We start from the raw sequence: 20,621 nt of genomic DNA on the forward strand, positions 1-20,621 counted from the left end.
CCTCAAATGATGGACTGGTGGCAAAATATTCTGTATATGTGGGAGTGCAGAGGAGGCAAAAACTTCACACAAGCTTCTCTTACTGGACTGCAAAGTTTGATCTTTAAGTAGTAAGATAGGCTTGTGTCACTGTGGGCTTTTACGTGGTTGGGTTGGCGTTTTTTTATGGAATCAGTTTCTACTTAGAAAAGCTGTCCACTTGTACCTCACTATAGCATATGCTAATGGAGAGAGTCCTAAGTTTTCAAAGACTTAATAAAACTGTTCAAAAGGCTTTTTAGCTTAATAATTCACCATCTGGTGTTCTCACTCTGATCTACAGTAGAACTATTTGGAATAAGATGCTTTTTTCCTAAGAGCTTGTTTAACGAATCTGATTCCAGTGCTTCTAAAGCTGGGTGAGAGAGGGATGGAGATAGAGAAGTGTGCATGAGTATTTGTGCCTTGGGGAAAGAAGGCTGGTTGTTTTGCTTTCCCTCCCAGTGGAAACTTAGATTGGGAATCTTTCAATAGCAAGGGAAAAAGTCAAAACATTTAAGTATTCATTAGCAGAACTCTTGAAAGTGTTAGCTCTTACTATTTATTTGTGACTAGTACTGAGTTCCCATCAAGAGCTTGTAACTCTAGAATAACCATTGAATAGCATATCATATGATTGATGGGTTCCTTTCTTCTGTGACCTCAGGCAAGGTCAGCCTGTATATCCCATCTCGAGTGGATTCAGGCAGCCCTATCCATCCTCACTCTCAGTCGACCCTTCCATGTCCAGGTAGGTGTAGGAGGTGAATGACTGACTGGGGAGTAACTGCTGGCATTAGAGGGCAAGTTGCTCTTCTGCTTGCATCTTGGTCTGCCTTTGCTTGCTTTTCAGTCAGCTAAACCCTTATGCATACATTTTTATTTAACTTTTGTGTGTATATGCAGTTTGCCTGGATCCCACACTGGTCTCATTCAGCATTTTCTTGTCAGTCTCTGAAGTGTTGCAATGAGGAGCACCCAGTGAATTGTCAACAATTAATTGAGCTGTTTCATCTGAAATGAGTCATTAGTTCATTTCTAGATGCAACTCATAGTGTTGTGCATAGCATCCTTGGGTTTTGCTCATGTCAGTATGCAACCAGGTGGGTTGTCACTCTAGTCTGTGTTCTCTAGTTCCAATTTCAAAGTTGTTGGTAATTAGTCTTGAATCATGTAGGTAATGGTCTGTGTGGAATCTTGCTCACAAGTAGGTATTTCATAGCCCAAAGCCACTAATGGCAGGGGATGCCAGCACAGTAATTGTACTGGTGTGTGACTCAGGCACTGTGTCTTTATGTCTAAGTGTAAGCAAGCAATGCTAATTGAGACTTGGCCATGACACACTCCAGACCTCCTATGCTCTGCTTTTGCATTCTAAAGACAGCTTCTGCATCCTGTGCTTGGTGTACAAGAGGTTGCAATATACAATTCTTGGGGGCTTTTTCTGTCATCTGTAGAAGAAACATCCTCCTGCACAGGGATTTAAGGCAAGCCACTTGATTAGTGGTAGGTCCTCTTACCTCTTTGTGTGTGGGCTCCTTTGGATTATCACTGTCCCTTTACTTCTTTAGGGGAATGATAAGCATGTGCCTGTCAGGATGATTGGGAAGAAAACACATTCTTTCTCCATGATAAAATCACTTGACTTGATTACAGGGCTTTGTGTTTCCTTTATTTTGATCACATGAAGGAAAAGGGCAGCAAAGAGACTAGGGAATGGTGAAAGGAGAGGCTGGATGGCATTCTTTAGCCATCACTCGTGCAGCAAAACTTTGGAGTATGAGCTTTTCATGTTAACAGTACTTTCCACCAGGTTAAAATACAGCATGTAGGTTTTCTGCTGTGCCTAAGCTTGCAGTGCTCAGCACCTTCAAGATCTGTCTCAGCTGTCCTTGAGAACTACCTGGGTTAGTAGGGTGGGATTATTCAGTTAGTGGTAGTTTGGTTTTATTTTCCATTTTCCTTCTTGTACAAATGAGAGGAAGCTTTAATTAAAAAATGTCTCCCTGCTCCTATCCTTCATCCAGGATGCAGGATTTTCAAAGTTTATGTTTAGCATTCGAGGTAAGAATAGCGAGAATATGTTAAAATCTTTTACATTAAGTACCTTGAAAAGTAAAGAGAGCCATCAGGGACTTCTTGAAAAGACTCTTCTTTCATTTTGTTTTTGCATGGCAGTTTCCTCCTTTGCATTGGCTGGTGGTGGATATTTCAAGGATGTTTATATCTTGGTGTGGAATTTTTTTTTTTTTGGTTAAGAAATGTGTATTTTATTGCTAGACAGTGCAACAGTACAAACATTAAATATTTTTCGTGTGCATTGCTAAAAGTGTTTGCCCGAAAGGTAATAAAACAACTTCTCTACAATCAAAATGTTGACTCATTTGTTTGTTTGTTTTTCTTGAATAATTGGGCTACAATGCACAAATCTTAGCCAAATATTTTTGTTGTGCTCTTTAAGAGTTGTCTTCATTGCAAGCTCCATAGCAGTTGCATTCTTGGAGTGTCCTGATGCTGTCATACGTGTTTGATGCCTGTCTTCAGTGAGGTTACAGACCTTGCCTTGTTTTCTCTTTTAGGTTTTCACATCACATGATTCCTGGTCCTCCAGGCCCTCACACAACTGGAATCCCTCACCCAGCTATTGTAACACCTCAAGTAAAACAAGAACATCTGCACAACGACAGTGAGCTAATGCATGTGTGAGTCTGCATTTCTGTTCTAGCCCTTAATGAAGAAATGTTTGAGAACTAACTCCATCTGAAGAAGAGTCAAGAATGCTTTAAAAAAAGTGCCTTTTGTGACTTCTTTGAATTTTAACTCTTCTATAACTAAAACAGGGACTGTGGGGTACTGTTTGATAAGAGTAATGAGAAGCCATTTTTCATTCCAGTCCAGCACTTTTAAGCTGTTGGCAACAGCCATCTTGATTCAGTCATAATCATGGACCTGTCCAGTTGTGACTGGTGCTTGAGTGTGAACTCATGAACTTCTGCTGGAAAAGTTCTTACCTGCAAAATTCGCTAGTAAAAAGCAGTCTTATTGCTTAGTACTCAAAGGCAAAAGACCCAGGAAAGAAGAGGATCCTGCCTGCCTGTGGCAGTGGTCTTTTAGGGTACCATGGATAGCCTTTCAAAAAGAGAATTGAGACAATTTTGGAGCAGATGCACAGATTAAATGTTACTTGCTAGAGAACGTCAACCTGATGTCCTCCCTTAGTATTAACTAAAAGATATGAAAGTGGATGGGACATGGCCGCTGAAATTCTCATTCCTACTACTTAAGTGCTACTGTCACTACAAGTTAGTAATTTTCCATTCAATCTTTTTAGGTTGAAGGCAAATTAATGCTTTTTTTCCTTTCCTTTCCCTTTCCCAACCACGTTTTAGGAAGCCTCAGCACGAACAGAGAAAAGAACAAGAGCCAAAAAGACCTCATATTAAGAAACCTCTGAATGCTTTCATGTTGTACATGAAAGAAATGAGAGCAAACGTTGTAGCAGAGTGTACTCTGAAAGAAAGCGCAGCTATCAACCAGATCCTTGGCAGAAGGGTATGTACAGGAGGGTTTGTGAGTGCTCACGTGTGCTGCTAATTTGTGTTTCCCTTTAGCTGGGTGTGAAGGCTGGCTTTCTGCTTGAGGTGATAACTGATGTGCAACTATGAAATTAGCTATGGAAGGTAAAACACGAAACAAAAATAAAAGCAGTATCTTGATTTTATTTTTTCAGCAACGTCATCAAATTTGTGTCTGTTCCACTCACGTTGTGGAACAACATGGTGTCAGCATCTCAGACAGGAAATACGCTCAGTCACGCATAGAAGGAGCATTCTGATCACATTCTGGGTCCTCCCTTAGGATGGTGTCCATCAGGGCAGGAAGGGATCATTCAGAGATGAACACTGGATGCCACTGGAGATGAAACTCAAAAGTGAATATAATGTGGTCCAGTTGCAGTCATGCAGGTTGGGAGGGACCCACAGAGGTCATGTAGTCCAACATCTGCACAAAGCAGGTCCAGTTACATCAGGTTGCTCAGGAACCTTCTCAGCCAAGTTTTGAATGTCACTGAAGTCATCAGCTGAGTACTGATGATCCCAGTCCATGTACCAGAGCCTTGCTGAGTGCTGTATGCTACTGTGGCATGGTAGGTGGGTTTTGTACTTTCCACGCTCACAAAAAACCCTATGCAGGCCAACTCACAGTACAGCCTTTGTGTTCTCTGCCAGTGTTGTTCTTCCAAGGGAAGGCAGCAGAGGTAAATGCCCATTTTGCAATGGACTCCCTGAAATGAGGAAAGGGGTGACTTCTGTATTGATCTGAATTTGAGTAGGGATTATTCAAATTCCCAGTGAATATCTCCTTTTGATCACTGACCAAGGCAGTATGGAGAGACACTGTGACTCTTTGAAAACCCTGTACTTTTAAGTGGGAAATCTGTACATGACCTTAAAGTGCTCCTTTTATATTACAGTTGAAAGACTTCCCCCTCCAAACAGAGCAGAAATCTACTCGTACTTGTCCCAGTTCATGCAATCTTCTGCTTTCTGTTTTTCCTGTTACCTCCTCTTAAAGGACATCTTGGTACTTGCCTTTTCCATGCTTTCATGCAAGTCTCTAGGATCATGTATGGGCCATTTGCTTAAGAGATGGACTTGATGATCCTTGGGTGTCCCTTTCAACTCACAGTATTCTGTGATGTGTGAACTTCCCTTACAGGTGATGGCAGTCCCAAATGATTGATATTAGCTGCTTAGTGTGTCAGCCTTGTTTTCATGGCCTGAATCAGGGCAGTGGCTTATTTATCTCTGTTTTGGTAAGGAATCAGCCTCATCCTTGCGTGCTTTTTCTGCAGCTTGGACTCCTCTTTTCAAGTTGTTCTCCATTAAAGTACCTCAAATTCCACTTTTCTTGTGGAGCAAACGAGGCATGAGTTATCCAACGCAATTGCTTGGACATTAATTATTGTCAAGTGTTTTGTGTTCAGTCATCCTGGTCACTTTTAACCTTGTGCTGTCCCAGAGGAGGAACCACCTCTGTTCTCATGAGCTGACACTTTGAATGCTGCTGGGCTCCCTGATGCCACAATATTGTGTTCACTACCTTCCAGTTTTTGAATGTGCATGTGGAGTTTGAGAGTTGCAGACAGGCTGAGCTCCTGGGCTCTCAATAACACATCCAACTTGCCAAGTCAAGGCAGACAAGAGCCATCCTCTACTGTGTAACCAAACAACATATTAAATCATACAAATGTGATGTGATCTGAAATCTTAGTTCTGTATGTTAGTCTTGTATGAATGTCTTAATAATTTATTAATGATTGTTTGTCTGGTTTTTGGATTTTTTAGTAACTTCTTCTCCCCTTACTTTCCCATGGATGTTGTCAAACAAGAAGATGCATCTAATGCTGCAGCAGTGGAACTTAATTCTAAATAAAAGTCCTTTATTCTTTCTGGTTCAGGTCTATGATAGGTGTTTCAACAAGAAAAAAATTCCTAGTTACTAATGTAGTTGGTACCTTTCCAAATGTGAAGGTTGTGAGGTATTTTTGTTTGCTTTTTTTGGGCAGGTGTTTTTATTTTTAAGTACTTGAAACCAGGAAATTTATTCCTGCTTGGCTACAAAGGTAAACTCATGGAATTTGTAAGACTGTAGCTCTGTGATTTCTTTATCTTTGAAACTTTTGCAGTTGTCTTTTTCTTTTTCAATCAGAAAGCAGGTACCTTAGAGTTCAATACTTAGAAGTTGATTTTTGGAAGAGGGATGCTGGTGCACAGACAGCCTTCTGTGTTGGCATTGAAAACCTGTGTCTAGTTGCAGCTTGAAACCAAGACAGCAGACCCTTCTGTCAAGGGGAGATTGCTGCCCTTTAAAAGCAGCACAAACCCCCTCAGTTCTGTCAGGAGCTAAAGGCTGGTTTTTGTTGCTGGTTTTTGTTTTGGTTTTTTTTTTTTTTTTTTGGGATTTACTTTTGTTTGTTTGTTGTTGGTTTTTTAAAGTAGCGTTGGGAGAGCGTGGTTCTGTGAGCAGATTATTTGGTGAGCTCTGTTTCCATAAATAATTTTGTCTTGCTCAAGGCACTTGGCAGTTGCAGAGCTGACAAATGCCTGAAAGTCGTTAATAAACACAGGTGCTTGTAATTGCTAATGAATTTCATTTTTGCAGTGGGGAAGGACTGAATCAAGTCACTAAACACTTGAGCAAGTCATCTGTTGCCTAGGTGTAAGTTAGTTCCTAGCCTAAACATGTGTTTATTTTGTTTGCAGTGGCATGCTCTCTCCCGTGAAGAACAAGCAAAATATTATGAACTAGCTCGTAAAGAAAGGCAGCTACACATGCAGCTTTATCCAGGCTGGTCTGCAAGAGACAACTATGTAAGTCACTCACTTGAAGGTTCTTTTTTAAAATTCACCTTCTTTTTGTAAATTCTAAAATTATTATTGTTTCTTCTTTTTCTCTATAACTTGTGGAAAGTTCTGGATGAAGGGATGGTGAACATACATATAACATAAACCTTACATTTGTTTTCACTTCAAGCACCCAGAAAACTTGGGATTTTGTTGTTGTTGTTGAGATGCTTCTTACAAAATTCACAGTTTTTGAGAGGAAAAAATAGCATGGAAAATTTTTTTCCTAAGACAATACCCAGTACTGTCTCGAAGATCATGTTGTACTGTACAGCTGTGAATTTTCCACCATTTTCTATTTGATCACTTATTATCCAGAAATCTTTCTTAGACCTGAGAAAAAAAGGGATGTCTTATTTTCAAGAGAACTGCAAGCCCAAGGGTGTCAATGCAGACTAAACTTCAGCTGAAATTAATCCAGAATGGTTCATCTGTGCAAATCTTGTATAAGTAACCTTCATGGTAAAGCCTACTGTTATATATATATATGTAATATATGTATATGTTAAGAAGTTTTCTTACAGTTACTCTTGTTTTATAATTGTCAAATGGGCTGCACTGCATGGTTACACTGGTGCCTACAGTGAGCTGTCAGTGTAGCCAAATGTGATGATAGCAAACTCAGAAGCTGCAGACCTGAGAGACTGATCCTAACCTGAGATCTGAGCTCTTTTCTGTCCCTCCATTAGATGTGACACCATTTACTGGGGTAGGAAATGTACATGCTGTATCTGGCTCAATTTTGCTTCTGCATTAGGGGGACAGTAGTTTTTCTCTACTTCAGTGATATCTTTGGACATTAAGGATTGAGGTACCTAAACACAGTGGTAAGAGAAACTGTAGAAACTGGTACAGAATGCATTGACACAGAAACTATGTGATCATCTCTGAAGAAAATGCCCTGGTCTTGCTGACATGCATGCCCATTTTTGTAAGCACAGACACAACTGAAAGCCCTAGCAGCTTCTTTCTGTCTGTTTTATACAGCAAATAAACTGTCCTGACACTACACAGGTAGGGTTTATTTCCAGTAGCCAGACTGTGTCAACAGAGCTGCCTTGAAATAGAGCTGGGAACAAACAGGGTCTTAGGGAAAGACTCCTTGGAAACAAGGGGGTTTAGCTTGTCTCAAATTGACTTGCTGGAAAATCACACCACTTTGGAGTCTTGTCAGCTCGTGCTTATTGGACATCAGGCTTCAAGATGGTCCTGTGATGTTTGGTCATATAGGCTTTGAGAACCCCGTGTTCTGCCCCAGCCTGTGCCACACAGCACAAGCAGCGGACCTGCGGTTTCTTAAATGCCTTGACAGACATTTGGAGTGTGTGAGGTGGCACGTATGAGTTATCTCTTTGATGTGCTTCCAGCCTGCATCCTGTGTGGAAGTATAGCTCTGACATACTCCAGTCCTGTATGTTACAATGAAGAACTCTGCTAGCTTCCTCTTGCAGCCCTCTGCCTCTCCAGGAATGCACGCGCTCTGCAGTGGTGATCAGACAGTGATCACAGGAGAGCACAGTTTATTACTGAAACCTTTTCAGATGTATGGCATCTTTTTTTTTTTTTTCTCTTCAGTTTTTCTAACTTTAGCAATCAAAAAGTGAATTTGTAATTATTTATCACAGGTATTACTCCAGTATTTTGAGGGTTGGAAGTTACTTAGGGATGGTTCTTCTGTTTCACAAAACAGTACAAGTAAAAAATGTGTATGGTTTTACTTCTTCTATTTTGGTTTGCCTGGTTTTAGGAATTTTTCCTGATTTGAGGAATTCAAAGAAAATGTTAAATATTGTTATTCAGCTGTTGAAACTATCTTTTTCACATGTTTTTATTACTGATACCCAAAGCAGTCATGCAAAATTGTGTGATAGACATGAGAAGCACAATGTTTTCACAGTGTGAGGGTCTATGTGTGCTGCAGTTGTCAGAAACTATCTTACTTGGGAATGCTGACAACTAGTTTTCAGCCCAGTCTTCTATTTGTTCACTTGTGTTATCTCATAGGTAGATCTCAGATCAACTTTCAGTTTATGTTTTAGCACTTGAAGTCAGCCTGACAGAGAGAATAAAACAAATTTTCCTCCCATGACGTTTCCTTGTTAACATCTGCACTAATGCACTTTCCTCTCTAAAAAAGCATTGCCTTGGTGCCTAAGTGATAAAGCATATTGCTGGGAGCTCCCCAGAGCCCTTGAAATGTTTTCCAACTTCTAGTCTTGGTCCTGAATTTGGACTCTTGCTCACAAGACATTGCCCAGCCCAGTTGCCAGCCTTGGGATAAATAAGGACAGGAGTTTAAGAGTCAGGCAGTCCCAGACTGTCAGAGGAGAGTGGAGGCTACTTAAGTTCATGTGCTGGAGCTTCACTACAGCCTGTATTTGGAGTCCTCCCTTGCTGTCTGTCAATCAGTGAGCACTGCAGGGGTTTGAGATGGTTTCTCACATCACCTGCTGTCCATCCCAGCACCTTGCAGAGCCAGCTTGTGAAAAGATGTGTCCCAGCACCTCAGCCCTTCCCCTCTGAGGCCACTGTGTGTGTGGCATGCTCTGTGCTGGGACATACAGCTGCCAGTCATGAGAGTGAGGGGGCCAGAGGATGGGCAGCAGGCTGCAGCCCTGCTCACAGCAACTGCACCAGCCTTTGCCAGAGCTCATCTGTTGCGGCCTGTCTGGAGGCTTCTTTAAAATATAAATGGATACGATTTCTTCTTAAAACACACACAAAAAGCTTTCACTGATTATAGAGGGCAATAAAGACAAGACATATGGAGGAATATCAGTGGGGGTTGGGGTGATGCAAGATGATTGAGGTTTAAAATTGTGGGTCTAAGATGGCCTTTTGTTTCAGTTGTCAGACTGTGTGAAGCAGGAGCTGTGGCCATTTCCATAGATGGGGGTGCAGGAGAAGGCTGAGTGTGTAGGTTGGCAGGCTGTGGCCAGTGTGGTCTCTCAGAAAGACAGCTGCCAGGCATTCGTGTTCTGCACTTCAGCCATGTTAAGGGTGCTCTGCTGTACAGTCTCTGCTGTTTGGTTACTGCAGAGCGTGCTCTCCGGGCACAGCCACACCAGACTTGGCTTTTGTTCAGGTACCAGCATTATCAGAACAGTTTTAGTTGGCTGGTTTGCACCCTGAGGACAACTCATGGTCGTCCTAGGTACTTTCAACACCCTGTCTATTCCTACCATGTATGACAGTGTAAGTATCTGAATGTGTGAAGAGTTCTTGTAAGAGCCATAAATTATGATATCAACATACGTGTCATCAGATTATTGAGCGTGAGAAGTCTTTACGGTGCTTGCGGCTGCCAGTCTTAGTTGAAAAACTGCCAGAAAATGTAATTCCGTGTGGATATAAATATATGTATTGCTGATGTGCATATTTCTCCATAGATGCTCAGAGCAAACTTTGTTACCATTGAACTAGTTAAAAGTGGGATAGAAAAGCTACCTTGAAAATAACTGGGTCTTTTCCTAACATTTTCAGTGTCCAGATGACTTGCTGTGAGGTAAGTGACAAAAAAGAAGTTCTGTGAATGTAATGACATGATAAAATTTCCTGTTTTTCAGGGGAAGAAAAAGAAGAGGAAGAGAGAAAAGTTGCAGGAATCAGCATCAGGTAGGCTATGACCACCTCTTACTTGCCATTCACCTCAGGTATATTTTAGAAACCAGGGCTTGCGCTATTTAATTTTTACAAGCTTTTGTCTAACACTTGCTTCTGATGGACGTTTTAAAGTTTTTCACTTGGAATGTAACCTTGTGAACATGCACAGAACCTGTGCCTGCTTTCCCTTACCCCTTTCTGAGCAGCAGTCCTGATGGCATCAACATCTTTGGCTGAACTTATGCTTTGCTGCAATCACTGTCCTGTTTTACCTTTGCTTTTCTCCTCAATCTGTGTTGTATATCTTTAGACTTAACTATGGCTCAAATACTGTGTGGTATTTTTGGACACTGGAATCTTTACACAGACAGACCTTTTGTAGTAACTCACCGTATTTTACATTTCTTTGTACACTAACAGCTGCCTAGTAGGTTGGCTAAAAGCATCAGTGAGGTCTCCTGTATATAAAGAAACACCCTGTTTTCCCCAACAAAAAATGGCTGGTATAAGAACCATAAAAAAACTCAAACAACAAAACCAAAAAACACACACACAAAAAAATTCCATGTAACACTGTAGCAAAAAAACTTACTTGGAATGTACAAAAACTCTGTAACAGAAATTTGTTAAAGGAAAACAATCTTCTACAGGTACAGGCCCCAGAATGACAGCTGCCTACATCTGAAGCATGGTAAGAACATCTCTAAAGCTTTCCTGCTGATAAAACTGATTTGTAAAATAAGACTTCTTATAAATTTTATGCAATAATATGAATTTAGCAAAAATTGCAGAACTACCATATCCCAAAGCTAATGTTACTTTGATTACTGATGGTTTTTATACCGGCTATCTATTAGGTGTTCACCATTTCACTGCTTAACCATAATATTTTCAAATTGATCACACCTCACTGACTCACTGCAAGTCTTCCTGTGAACCAGGGATGGGTCTGTTAAGTGGTGCAAGCCCTCCCAGGCTGTCACAGCTCATAAGAGCAGGGTAGATGCTGGCTTTGAAGCACATTTTATGTCCTGACATCAACAAGATTCTGGCTGGCTGGGTACACCTTTTAAAAACAATTTATTCACCTGTATACTAACAAAACACCTGCTAAGAAAATGGGACTGTATTTCAGTTGTTTCAAGAATTTCTCCCACAGCTGTACAGTGGTATTTCATGTGTGGCGCGGGTTGGGGTTTTTTGTGGTTGTTGTATTTCCAGCATAAGTTTTCTTCCTGTATATCATATTACCTGCAATGAGGATGGAATGACTAGTGTTTACACACGTGCAATTACACCATCTAGTCAGCTTGTGAGTGCACACAGTATCACAGTGAGATTCTAATTTCTCAGTGTCTGTGTGAGAAGGCTGGTCCTTCTCTTTCTCTGTGTGATTTGTTTTCTAGTAGGAATGGCATTAATTTGAAATAATAATAGCTTCTAAGCTGCCTAATTAACCCATATTGCACTTGGGAGATCCCCAAGAATTCCAGGAATCATGCAGAAAGAAATAGGAGTTTTTAAAATCACCTATGCGCTGTATCAGAAATGGGCTCTGTCCTCTCTTCCTCTGCCTTGTTTGGCCACGGGTTCCCTGTGGCACTCAAGAGAAGTCAGCAAAGCAGGCTCCTGTGAGCCTTCTGCTCTGCTTGGACTTTCAGCCTGAGAAAGCCAACTTCACTTTCCTGTGTGCAGTGTGTCAGTCAGCATTATTCAAGCCTCTTCTGAAGTTATGCCATTATGCTGGTTAGTCTAAACTTGGTTAAGACAAGAGTTTGGTGGTTTGTTTGTTGCTTTTTTTTTAAGCTGAAGTAAAGTGAAAAGACAAAATGTGTGCTCTTTTTTTCTTCCTAATAAGTGGAAGTTTTTCAGGCAAGCAGGCAGCCTTGCCCTTTGCAATGTGCCTGAGTCATGCTGATTTGAGATGTGGATTGCAGTGTTGGGGTTCTGTAGTCTATACAACAAATGTAGCTATAAAATACTGTTACTTAGAGCATTATACCTACTGAAAAATAAAGTGCTTTAACCTTGAGTTTTCTAATTGATATTTCAGCTTAGTTGCCCAGGTCCATGACTGTTGTGAACATTTTTCACTTTGATCTTAACACAGTACCAGTACGCAAAATACCCATAATTTTATCTGAACTCATGCAGAGTACTTGATTGGGATTGGAATACAACTAAGGTTCAAGTGACAGTGTAAAAACAGGGAATATTTGGTTTCTTGGATGCCTTACAGTCTTGCCTATGCTGACCTACTTTTGTTGGAGTTTCTCCATATTACATAATTTTCTGTATTACAGGTTGAATGTTCTGAGTGTGGGGTTTTTTCTCTCCCCTTTGACCTTTACACTCCTGCCTTCCTGTGTCCTCTTAGGCTTTGTAACTGTGTGGAAACTGTGGGCAATATCTGTCTCTCTGTCTTCAGGCAATTTGTAACACAGAGTCTGAGAACAGCAGTATGTTCTTCAGGGAAGGGGAAGTGTGCTGTTGACTCCATATATGCATGTGAAGGCAGCCTCACTAAGTGTTTCATGCTGAGTGAATGATCTGCACTGGAGATGTACAGATGTGCTCTTGCTGAAGTAGATGCACAGAACGATTTAGGAAATCTGAATCAACCAGACTTCAAAGTAAACTTCTGAAGGTTAAGGCTCTTGCCCTCTGCAAGCCTAATCCAAAGAATGTTTTGCCCACAAGCATAATATCTTACCAGGCCCACAGCAGAGCTGTTGTAGTCTTTACTGGATGGAGATAATAAGTTTGGGAATAGCTTTCTTACTCGCATGGATGGTGTAAGGAAGAGGGAGAAGGAGGGTGGGAGGTCTGGGAAGGAGACAAGCATTCTGTTATCTGAGAAGAATCAGAAATGAGTAGGTGGCAAGACCAAAGAAAGAATCTCAAGATCAGCACAAAGGAGATCAGCCAGGGCTGTAATTACGGTGATGTAAGTGAGAAGGATGAAATGGTGGGAGGGTTGTGTGGTGGGATGTTCAGAGGAAGGTAACGGAAGAAACATGCAAACAGACATGATTTAAGATACTGTGAAAGTTTTGGGTGTGGGGTTTTTGTTGGGTTTTTTTTTTTTTTTTTTGTCCATGAACATTCAGCAAGTAACTGATTTTTAAGGTGGACCTCTAATCCTGCTGTATGACTTGAACATGATTAGAATGGTAAAGTCAAGGTGGTAGCATTAAGTTGCCCCTTTCCCAAGAGCTGTACACATGAGGAGGCATCTTATGGCTTCACTGCTTAGGATTTAATGGAGTTCTAGAACTCCAACCTACTGAATGGCCAATTTGTAAAACACTTCAGAATACTGTAGGAATACTGTGACCCTCTGCACCAGTCTTTTCTATATTATCCTGGGTGACTCCAAAGTGTGTCCTTCAAGAGTTGTGGAACCTGTCCCAAGAAGGATTTTGTTTGCAGCTGACATGGCCCAACACTGTTTGAAATAACTTTGATTTATTGAAGAAAAAACTCTTATTTATTCTCTTCTTTTGAAATCAATCAAGAGTGGAATTAGACCTGATAATGCTAAAAATAAATTGAGGCGAGGCCAGGGAGAGAAGGGGAAATGAAGAAAGCTGAGATAAAGGACAATGTAGAGATCACCCGTTGAGCACCTTTCTGAAATGTGAGTGGTAGTTTTTTTACTTTAAGCACAAATCTAGGGGATTTGTAAATAGGATCAATTCTGTCTTGGAAGTGGAGTTTTCTAATTTCCTATCCAATCTGACTTTTTGAAGGAAAAAACCCAGTGATTTTTAGCAACTCATGAGTATTTTGAAATCAGCAAGGAAATAGAAGGGTACTAAGAAAAATTCCTCATTGTTCTACAGCATGGAAATACTTAGCTTCTTATATGACTTGCCCTTTACAGAACTCTAAAAGGCTCATCATTCAACATATGGCAAGATGCAATTGGGAAAGTACATAATTTAACAATGTGTTTTGGCATATCTTCAAGGACTAAAAAGAGTGATAGAGAAGCTTAATAGACATCTGAAAACCTGTGTGAAGTTTATTTGTGGCTTGCAAAATTCCATGACAATTAGCACCTACATTAGCAAAGCTTTCAAAACCAAGAAAACTTGACTAATACTGATTTGCAATCAGAAGTACTTAAAAGGATCAGACTAAGACCATTTAACTTTGAACAATGAATTATCTTAACACTTCAAACTTCCTATGTGGAAATTTGAGCCAAATTTCAGCACAGAAGTGATTTTTGGGCAGTAATTTATTACTGGATGTGTCATGTTTTCCCTATTACATTAAAAAAAAATTGGAGTGAGGCTGTGAAAGCAGACTATAAAGTGGACCAGTCCACAGCCAGAATAGTGTGGAAAAGAAGTGTCTGATGACTGTGGTTGTGGTTGACCATGGGTTTCTGGCCAGCATCTGAAAAAGGAGATGCATAGAGGATGTGATACCTTCCTGTCTAAGGCATGTTTTCAAATCCGGGTTGTCCAGTGCTCTTGAAATTGCTGCTGGAGTAGTTCAAATTGAAACAAATGCTCCACCCCTTCCCATAGCTCTTGACTGCTCAGAAGCTTTAAACAGAACTTGGAGAACTTGCACAGAAGTTAGTCTCTGTGAGAATGTGTGTGGTGATGGTGGTGTAGAGATTTGTCCTGATTTGCTTTAAAAATTGTTTTCTGTGTGACCCATATTTCCTTATTCCCCATTTATCCCATGAATAGTGGCCTTCAGCACAGGCAATAGGGACAGAACGAGCAAGCAGAAGAAAATTTTCTGGATTTAAATATTTGTACTATTTCAGATAAGCATAAAATTTCCATAGAAAACAAGTATAGCCCCCCATAGAAAATTATTATAGCCCTCAGACAGATCATGGCTAGGAATGAAAGGGACTTTAAAGATCATCTAGTTCCAAAGCACCCCCCCCCGCCCCCCGCCATGTCCAGGAACACCTTCCACTAGACCAGGTTATTCAAAGCCTCATCAAATCTGGCCTTGAACACTTTCAGAGATGGGGCAACTTCCCTGGGCCTCACCACTATCACATTAAAAAACTTTCTTCCTAATATCCCATCTAAACCTATCCTCTGTCAGTTTAAAGCCACTCCCCCTTGACCTATCACTACATGCCACTGTAAGAAGTCCCTCTCCAGCTTTCCTGGAGGCCCCCTTAAGGAACTGGAAGACTGTTATAAGGTCTCACTGGAACTTTCTCCAGGCTGAACAAACCCAACTCTCTTAGCCTGTCTGCAGAGGAGAGCTGCTCCAGCCCTCTGAGCATCTTTGTGGCCTTCTTTGGGATCAGTCTAACAAGTCCATGTGCTTTTATTGTTGGGGACCCCAGAGCTGGATGTAGCACTGCAGGTGGGGTCTCACCAGAGCAGAGCAGAGGGGCAGAATCCCCTCCCTTGCCCTGATGCCATGGTGCTTTGGATACAGCCCAGGATACAACTGACTTTCTGGGCCCTGAGTGCACATGGCTGGGTTTCTTCCACCAACAGCTCCACAGGGCTGCTTCTCCACCCAGCCTGTATTTGTGCTTGGGATTGCCCTGACTCAGTTGCTGGACCTGGCACTTGTCAAACTTCATAAGGTTTGCACAGGACACCTCTCAAGCCTTCCCATGTCCCTCTGGATAGCATTCTGTCCCTTCTGTGTGTCCCCTCTCGCAACTTAATTCTGACCTGACATTGATCTTGCTGAGGTGAAAGACAGAAGCCATCCTCTGTTTCAGGCTCTCTGACATCAAGGAAAAGGTCAGAAGAGCAAACCCGAAGAGAAGCCAGGTGGCAGGTACAGAGGGGCACTGACACCTGCTGGGAGAGGTGCAGAAGAGCGGACCCAGGTCCCTGCTTCCTGTTACTATCCTGGTGGAGGTCCCTTGTAGAAGGAAGGAAGGAAGGGCTATTTTCAGTGCAATCACACTGTGGGAGGCATAAGTGAGGGTAGCAGCAAAGCATAGGTTTTACAAATTAAAGAACACCAGAACACTTTCAACTAGATAATGAGCGTAGATATGGGATTAGAGAAATAATAAAAAATGTTAAGGATTTTTGCAAAATAAGTGCAGCGCGGTCAGTTATGAAGCTTTTCATATTTTCAATTTGACATTGACAAATGGAAAAAATAGGTAATTCAGGCGGTCAAGGTATATGTTTTGTTGGAGATACTCAAGTTGCAGAACCTACTTTGAAATTAGAGATGCTTAATGAAGTTTGAACTTAACCACATTTACAAGTGATTAAAAAACCCTTTATTGTTTCACTTCTGAGGTGTTAGCAGTAGGCGGCTTGGGCTAGAATGAAGGAGAGCAGTGGGACAACTATTGTTCTAACTCTTCCTGTGGGATAGGGTGGGGACAGGGAGTTGACTGCTGGTGCACCATTCTTCTCTGGATAAAAACGGTGTATTTTGGTGGATTTAGTAAACTCACCACCAGGCTGAGAAGTCTAAGGTCATGAGAAAAACTCTGTTGAAACAAACTGTTTCATAAATAAGATGTAAGGTTTTGAAATGTTGTTTCATTTCCAGTCGGATGCAAATTTCAGAATGTTAAGTGTTTTTCTCAGGTCTACATTGCAGTTTCACATTTTTTAGTGTGTTTACATGAAAAATTTCAAAATTAGTTTTTGATACTGTGTTCCTGATGAGCTAGAAAGCAAGTTTTTATGGCACTGTCAAAGTCTTTCCCCTTTGTTTCTGGAGCTTGGGTGAAATTTGTCTTGTAATTTCAACAGAATTGTATTCAAATGCAGTTCTATCAAAGCTTAGCAAACTCTAGCATACCCTAACACTGAGTTTTGCTTCCATTTGCCTCTGGTTTTAGAGATTATGATTAAGAGGTTTTCTGATATACATGAATGCAAACCTAGCCATCCTGAAGGCAAAGCTAAACAAAAGAACAGAACAAAACCAAAAAGCCTTAACCATGATATTGCAAAAGTCACTGTTAATAGATCAAACCTTCTCATACCAGTCAGCTCCTTAATCCTCCACTTTAAGGATTTTTTATGCAAGTCATCTTTTAAATCTCTTGACCCTTTACCTGCTTGTTAAGACTGTACCATACAGACCGTTTTGAAAGCTTGCAGACTGGACAGCTGTACAAGGAAGGAAGCTCAAAGCATTGCCAGCTGAAGCACCACTGTCTGGTCAGTTAAAACATGAGCCTGGCAAGTCAGTGAGATGTTATGGGCTTTAGTGAGATTTCAGGACAAGAGCTTTCAGCTCCTCCTTCCAGGGGTAGGAGCAAATGTTGGAAGCATTTGTGCAGTGAAGGTGTCACTGGCACTGGGGTGTAATGTGTGAGCAGGGTTAGAGGCAACTGAGGAAGATGGTACCAGCGACCATCGCTGAATTGGTGTTCTTGCCACAGGCATCAGTGCAGTGGGATCAGGGCTTGAAGAGAGTTAAGTAGGCTTAAGTGAGCAGAGAGACATAATTTCTGAAGTTGCTTCTTCCTTGCAAAAGTTACAGGATCTGTGTTCCCTCATTAATATTAAGTTGTATCAGAGTTAAACTTAGGAGTTACGAGAGCCTTCTATCTACCCTTCACCTCAGGGATACCTGAGATTGCATGTGGTAAAATATTATTGCCAAAAAAACTACACAGAATTGGTTTCTATGGTGTAAAGGCAAATGCACACACTAGGTAGAACTACATTTTGATGAACAATTGGTTTTCCTCACATATGTGGGTCTTTTGAGGTACACAGACTTCCTGTTGTGTATTTTGGACCAGTAGAGATTTTATGATGAGATGAGTTAATTGCATCAAAGTGAAGTTGGTATGTTTGAATTCTGTAGTGGTTTCTGTGTACTGCTGTCTTATGCTTTTAGTGTTGCTCTGTGGATGCCTGTGTGTAGAAGAGTTAATGGAAGCTCAAGAAGATATTCAGGTTACATCTGACTTGCCTTTGGTTTCGTGAAAACAACTATTTAAATTATTCCATATATCAAAAGATTTAATTGTTGAGATTGTCTTTCAAAGTACTGTAAGTTCTAACCTATGTTTAATTGTGGCAGAAAAAAATCTAAAAAGGAAACTGTACCCGTGTTATTTCTTTCTTCTGAAAGAATCTTCACTTATTGCTTTATCAATACCTCATGTTCTTCTCTGTTACAGCAGGTGAAAACTGAAGTAGCAATTTTAGTGCTCCTACCTCTCAGTCTAGAAAACATGATTTTAAAAATAGTCTCCTGAATATTTATTATATGCCATAAAGATACGGAAAGGAGACAAGCCTGTTTCTTTCTCCGTCTTCCTCGCCTTTAGGATACTGTTCCTCTTTAAGAAGCTGCTAGAGACAGCTGTCTAGAGGCAATCTGGTTTTTATTATAAACATGGAGCCTCTCTCCCCTCCCACACCCAACAGGAAAAACATGTCTTGGGTCTTCCAGTAAGATAATTTAAAAGATTCTAGCTAAGTGATAGAGCTTATAGTTTTGTGCTGCCTACACTGGAGGCCTTTGATAAGAGCCACACCTGCTTGGCATCATTGCCGTCAGCTGCACAAAATGGGAACCCTAAAATACCTGGGCGTTTTCCGTGCTACAATTAATCTGCTCTAGAAGAGGTCTCTGGCTTGGGAAGGCTGGGGGAGGAATATTCCTGCTGCTCACTTAATGCATCTAGCTGAGGTCAAACTATGAGGACAGAAGTTAGGACTCCAGGCTCCACCTGTAGTTAATGGAGAGGTATTTTCAGGGGCGGTTAATTCAGGGCATTTAAAACATCAGTGAATAATTTGCTGTTGGAGTTTCCATTCACAGTTAGCAGCAATGGACTGAGGTTGAAAGTAGCAAGGGGGATGGAGGGGTTAGACAGACCAAGAAAAAGTTCATACTAACGTAGTTTCAACATGGCAGCATCTGTTACAGTTTTATGGTACAATTTTATGTCATTTCTTTGGATACAAAGGCAGCTTAAAAAGTTTCCTCTGCTGCCTGCTGGTATCCAGCTCTTACAGAGAGGGCTTTTTCCTGTCTCCCGTAGGTCTCTCCATCCATGTTTTGTAACAGCTTGTGGGACCCTGCAGCAAATTGGATTACTTAAATGACTGGGGTTTTGTTGGGAGGTGCTTTTTTTGTTTAGAAACAACAAGGGTTGTGGAGTGTTTGTTTGTGTTTGCCCTGAACATCTCAAGGATCTGGTTTGGGCTAAACCCACAAACCATGGCACAGCTGGGCAGGAAGAGGAGCAGACTGCAGTGCCGGCATCTATCTGCTTGCTCCTGAAACCCTCTCCAACTCTGCTGTTAAAGAAAATACAGAGGGACTTCACAAGCACCATGAACCGCCCTGATAAATAATGACCTGGTTTTGCACAGCCGGGTTTCTGGAGTATTGAATAAACGATGGCTGGCAGTAAGTTGAACATGTTCGTTTTGGACTTACAGAGAAAATGACCGTTTCAGCTTTTTGGGTCCCTGAATTTGCCATGTTGTTTGAAGTACCGGATTAAAAGATAGGTTTGGATATGAACTTTATTCTTTAAAAAAAAAAAAACAAACCATGTAACTGCCTGTTATATGTAGTCTTGTTTCTCCTTAGAACTGTATCCAAACAATGTGATAGGAAAAGGTGTAGGAAAAAAAGTATCTCATTTAAAATGTTTAATATCCCTTGCCCTCTGTGAAGGGTTAGATATCTCTTTTATTCAGTACTTATTCCTGTACTGACCTGGACATTTCTGACTTTCTTCAATAACCTTTTCTGATTAGCATGACCAGGATGAAGCTGCATAATTCTCTCCCTTGTTCTAGAAAAGTTAAAAGACCAGAGGAGGAGAACAAGACCTTTGCAGACCCACCCTTCATCCATCTCATTCTGAAGCATGGGGAGGACTTCAGATCCCCTTGTGATCCCCTCAGCCACTGAGGCCAGGCTTGCTAGGAGAATTTAGTTTTACTGTAGCAATTCCTGAATTAGTTTTATCACTTTGATAGTAAGGCTTTTCTTTTTGCACTTGATTATTCTTGAATCTTATGTCTGTTTCGTACTCGAGGTGTTGTTTTCTTTTTCTTTTTCCCCTTTCCTCCTGCAGTCAGATGTACACTGCAAATGGCACAGACAGTGCCTCCTATTGTGGCTCAGGCTCAAGACTTCACATATGTAAAATGTGACTTGCAGCACTTTCTTTGAAGCCTAACCACAGCCAGGGAGCTGTAATTGCAGTCTTTGATTTGTGCCGACTTCACTTGTGGATTGGGCTTTGCTAGGGCATGCCTCGCCTGGCGAGACTTCAGCTGCAGCCCCCCAGTGAAGCCTTAGATGTGGGAAGTCTTCAGTCTCCTTAACACATGCCTGTGGTTTCTTGAAAAGAATCCTGATTTGACCTGTTTTATATCTGTAAGGCAACACCATCATCACTCGTATTTTTTAGGTATTATTTGGTTTATCAGCAGTAGAAGCAATTTCCAGTGTGTAGCCTTAATTTGCAGCAGGGGAAAGGCTGGGTTCTAGATGCTGTTTTCAGGATAGCTACTCTATAATTTGCTGTACTGCTTGGAAATAAAAATACGTGGGGCTTCCCTGTGCCTGTCCCCCTTGCAGAATCACTGTGGTGTCTGCAGCCTCTCTAGAGGAGCCGGTCATAGTTAGGAG

General features: G+C 41.2%; 1 protein-coding gene across 1 annotated transcript in view; it reads left to right on the top strand.

Annotated features, from left to right (window-relative positions):
• The window catches only part of LEF1 (lymphoid enhancer binding factor 1), a 75,783-nt gene that overhangs the window by 46,775 nt on the left and 8,387 nt on the right, over positions 1 to 20,621 (top strand). The window contains 6 exon segments of the mRNA XM_038136377.1: positions 686 to 769; positions 2,598 to 2,720; positions 3,408 to 3,570; positions 6,285 to 6,392; positions 9,992 to 10,040; positions 10,679 to 10,719. Coding sequence (XP_037992305.1) covers positions 686 to 769; positions 2,598 to 2,720; positions 3,408 to 3,570; positions 6,285 to 6,392; positions 9,992 to 10,040; positions 10,679 to 10,713 — 562 coding nt within the window. The 3' untranslated portion in view covers positions 10,714 to 10,719.

The sequence above is a fragment of the Motacilla alba genome, chromosome 4 (genome assembly GCF_015832195.1).
Source record: "Motacilla alba alba isolate MOTALB_02 chromosome 4, Motacilla_alba_V1.0_pri, whole genome shotgun sequence".
Taxonomy (NCBI): domain Eukaryota; kingdom Metazoa; phylum Chordata; class Aves; order Passeriformes; family Motacillidae; genus Motacilla; species Motacilla alba.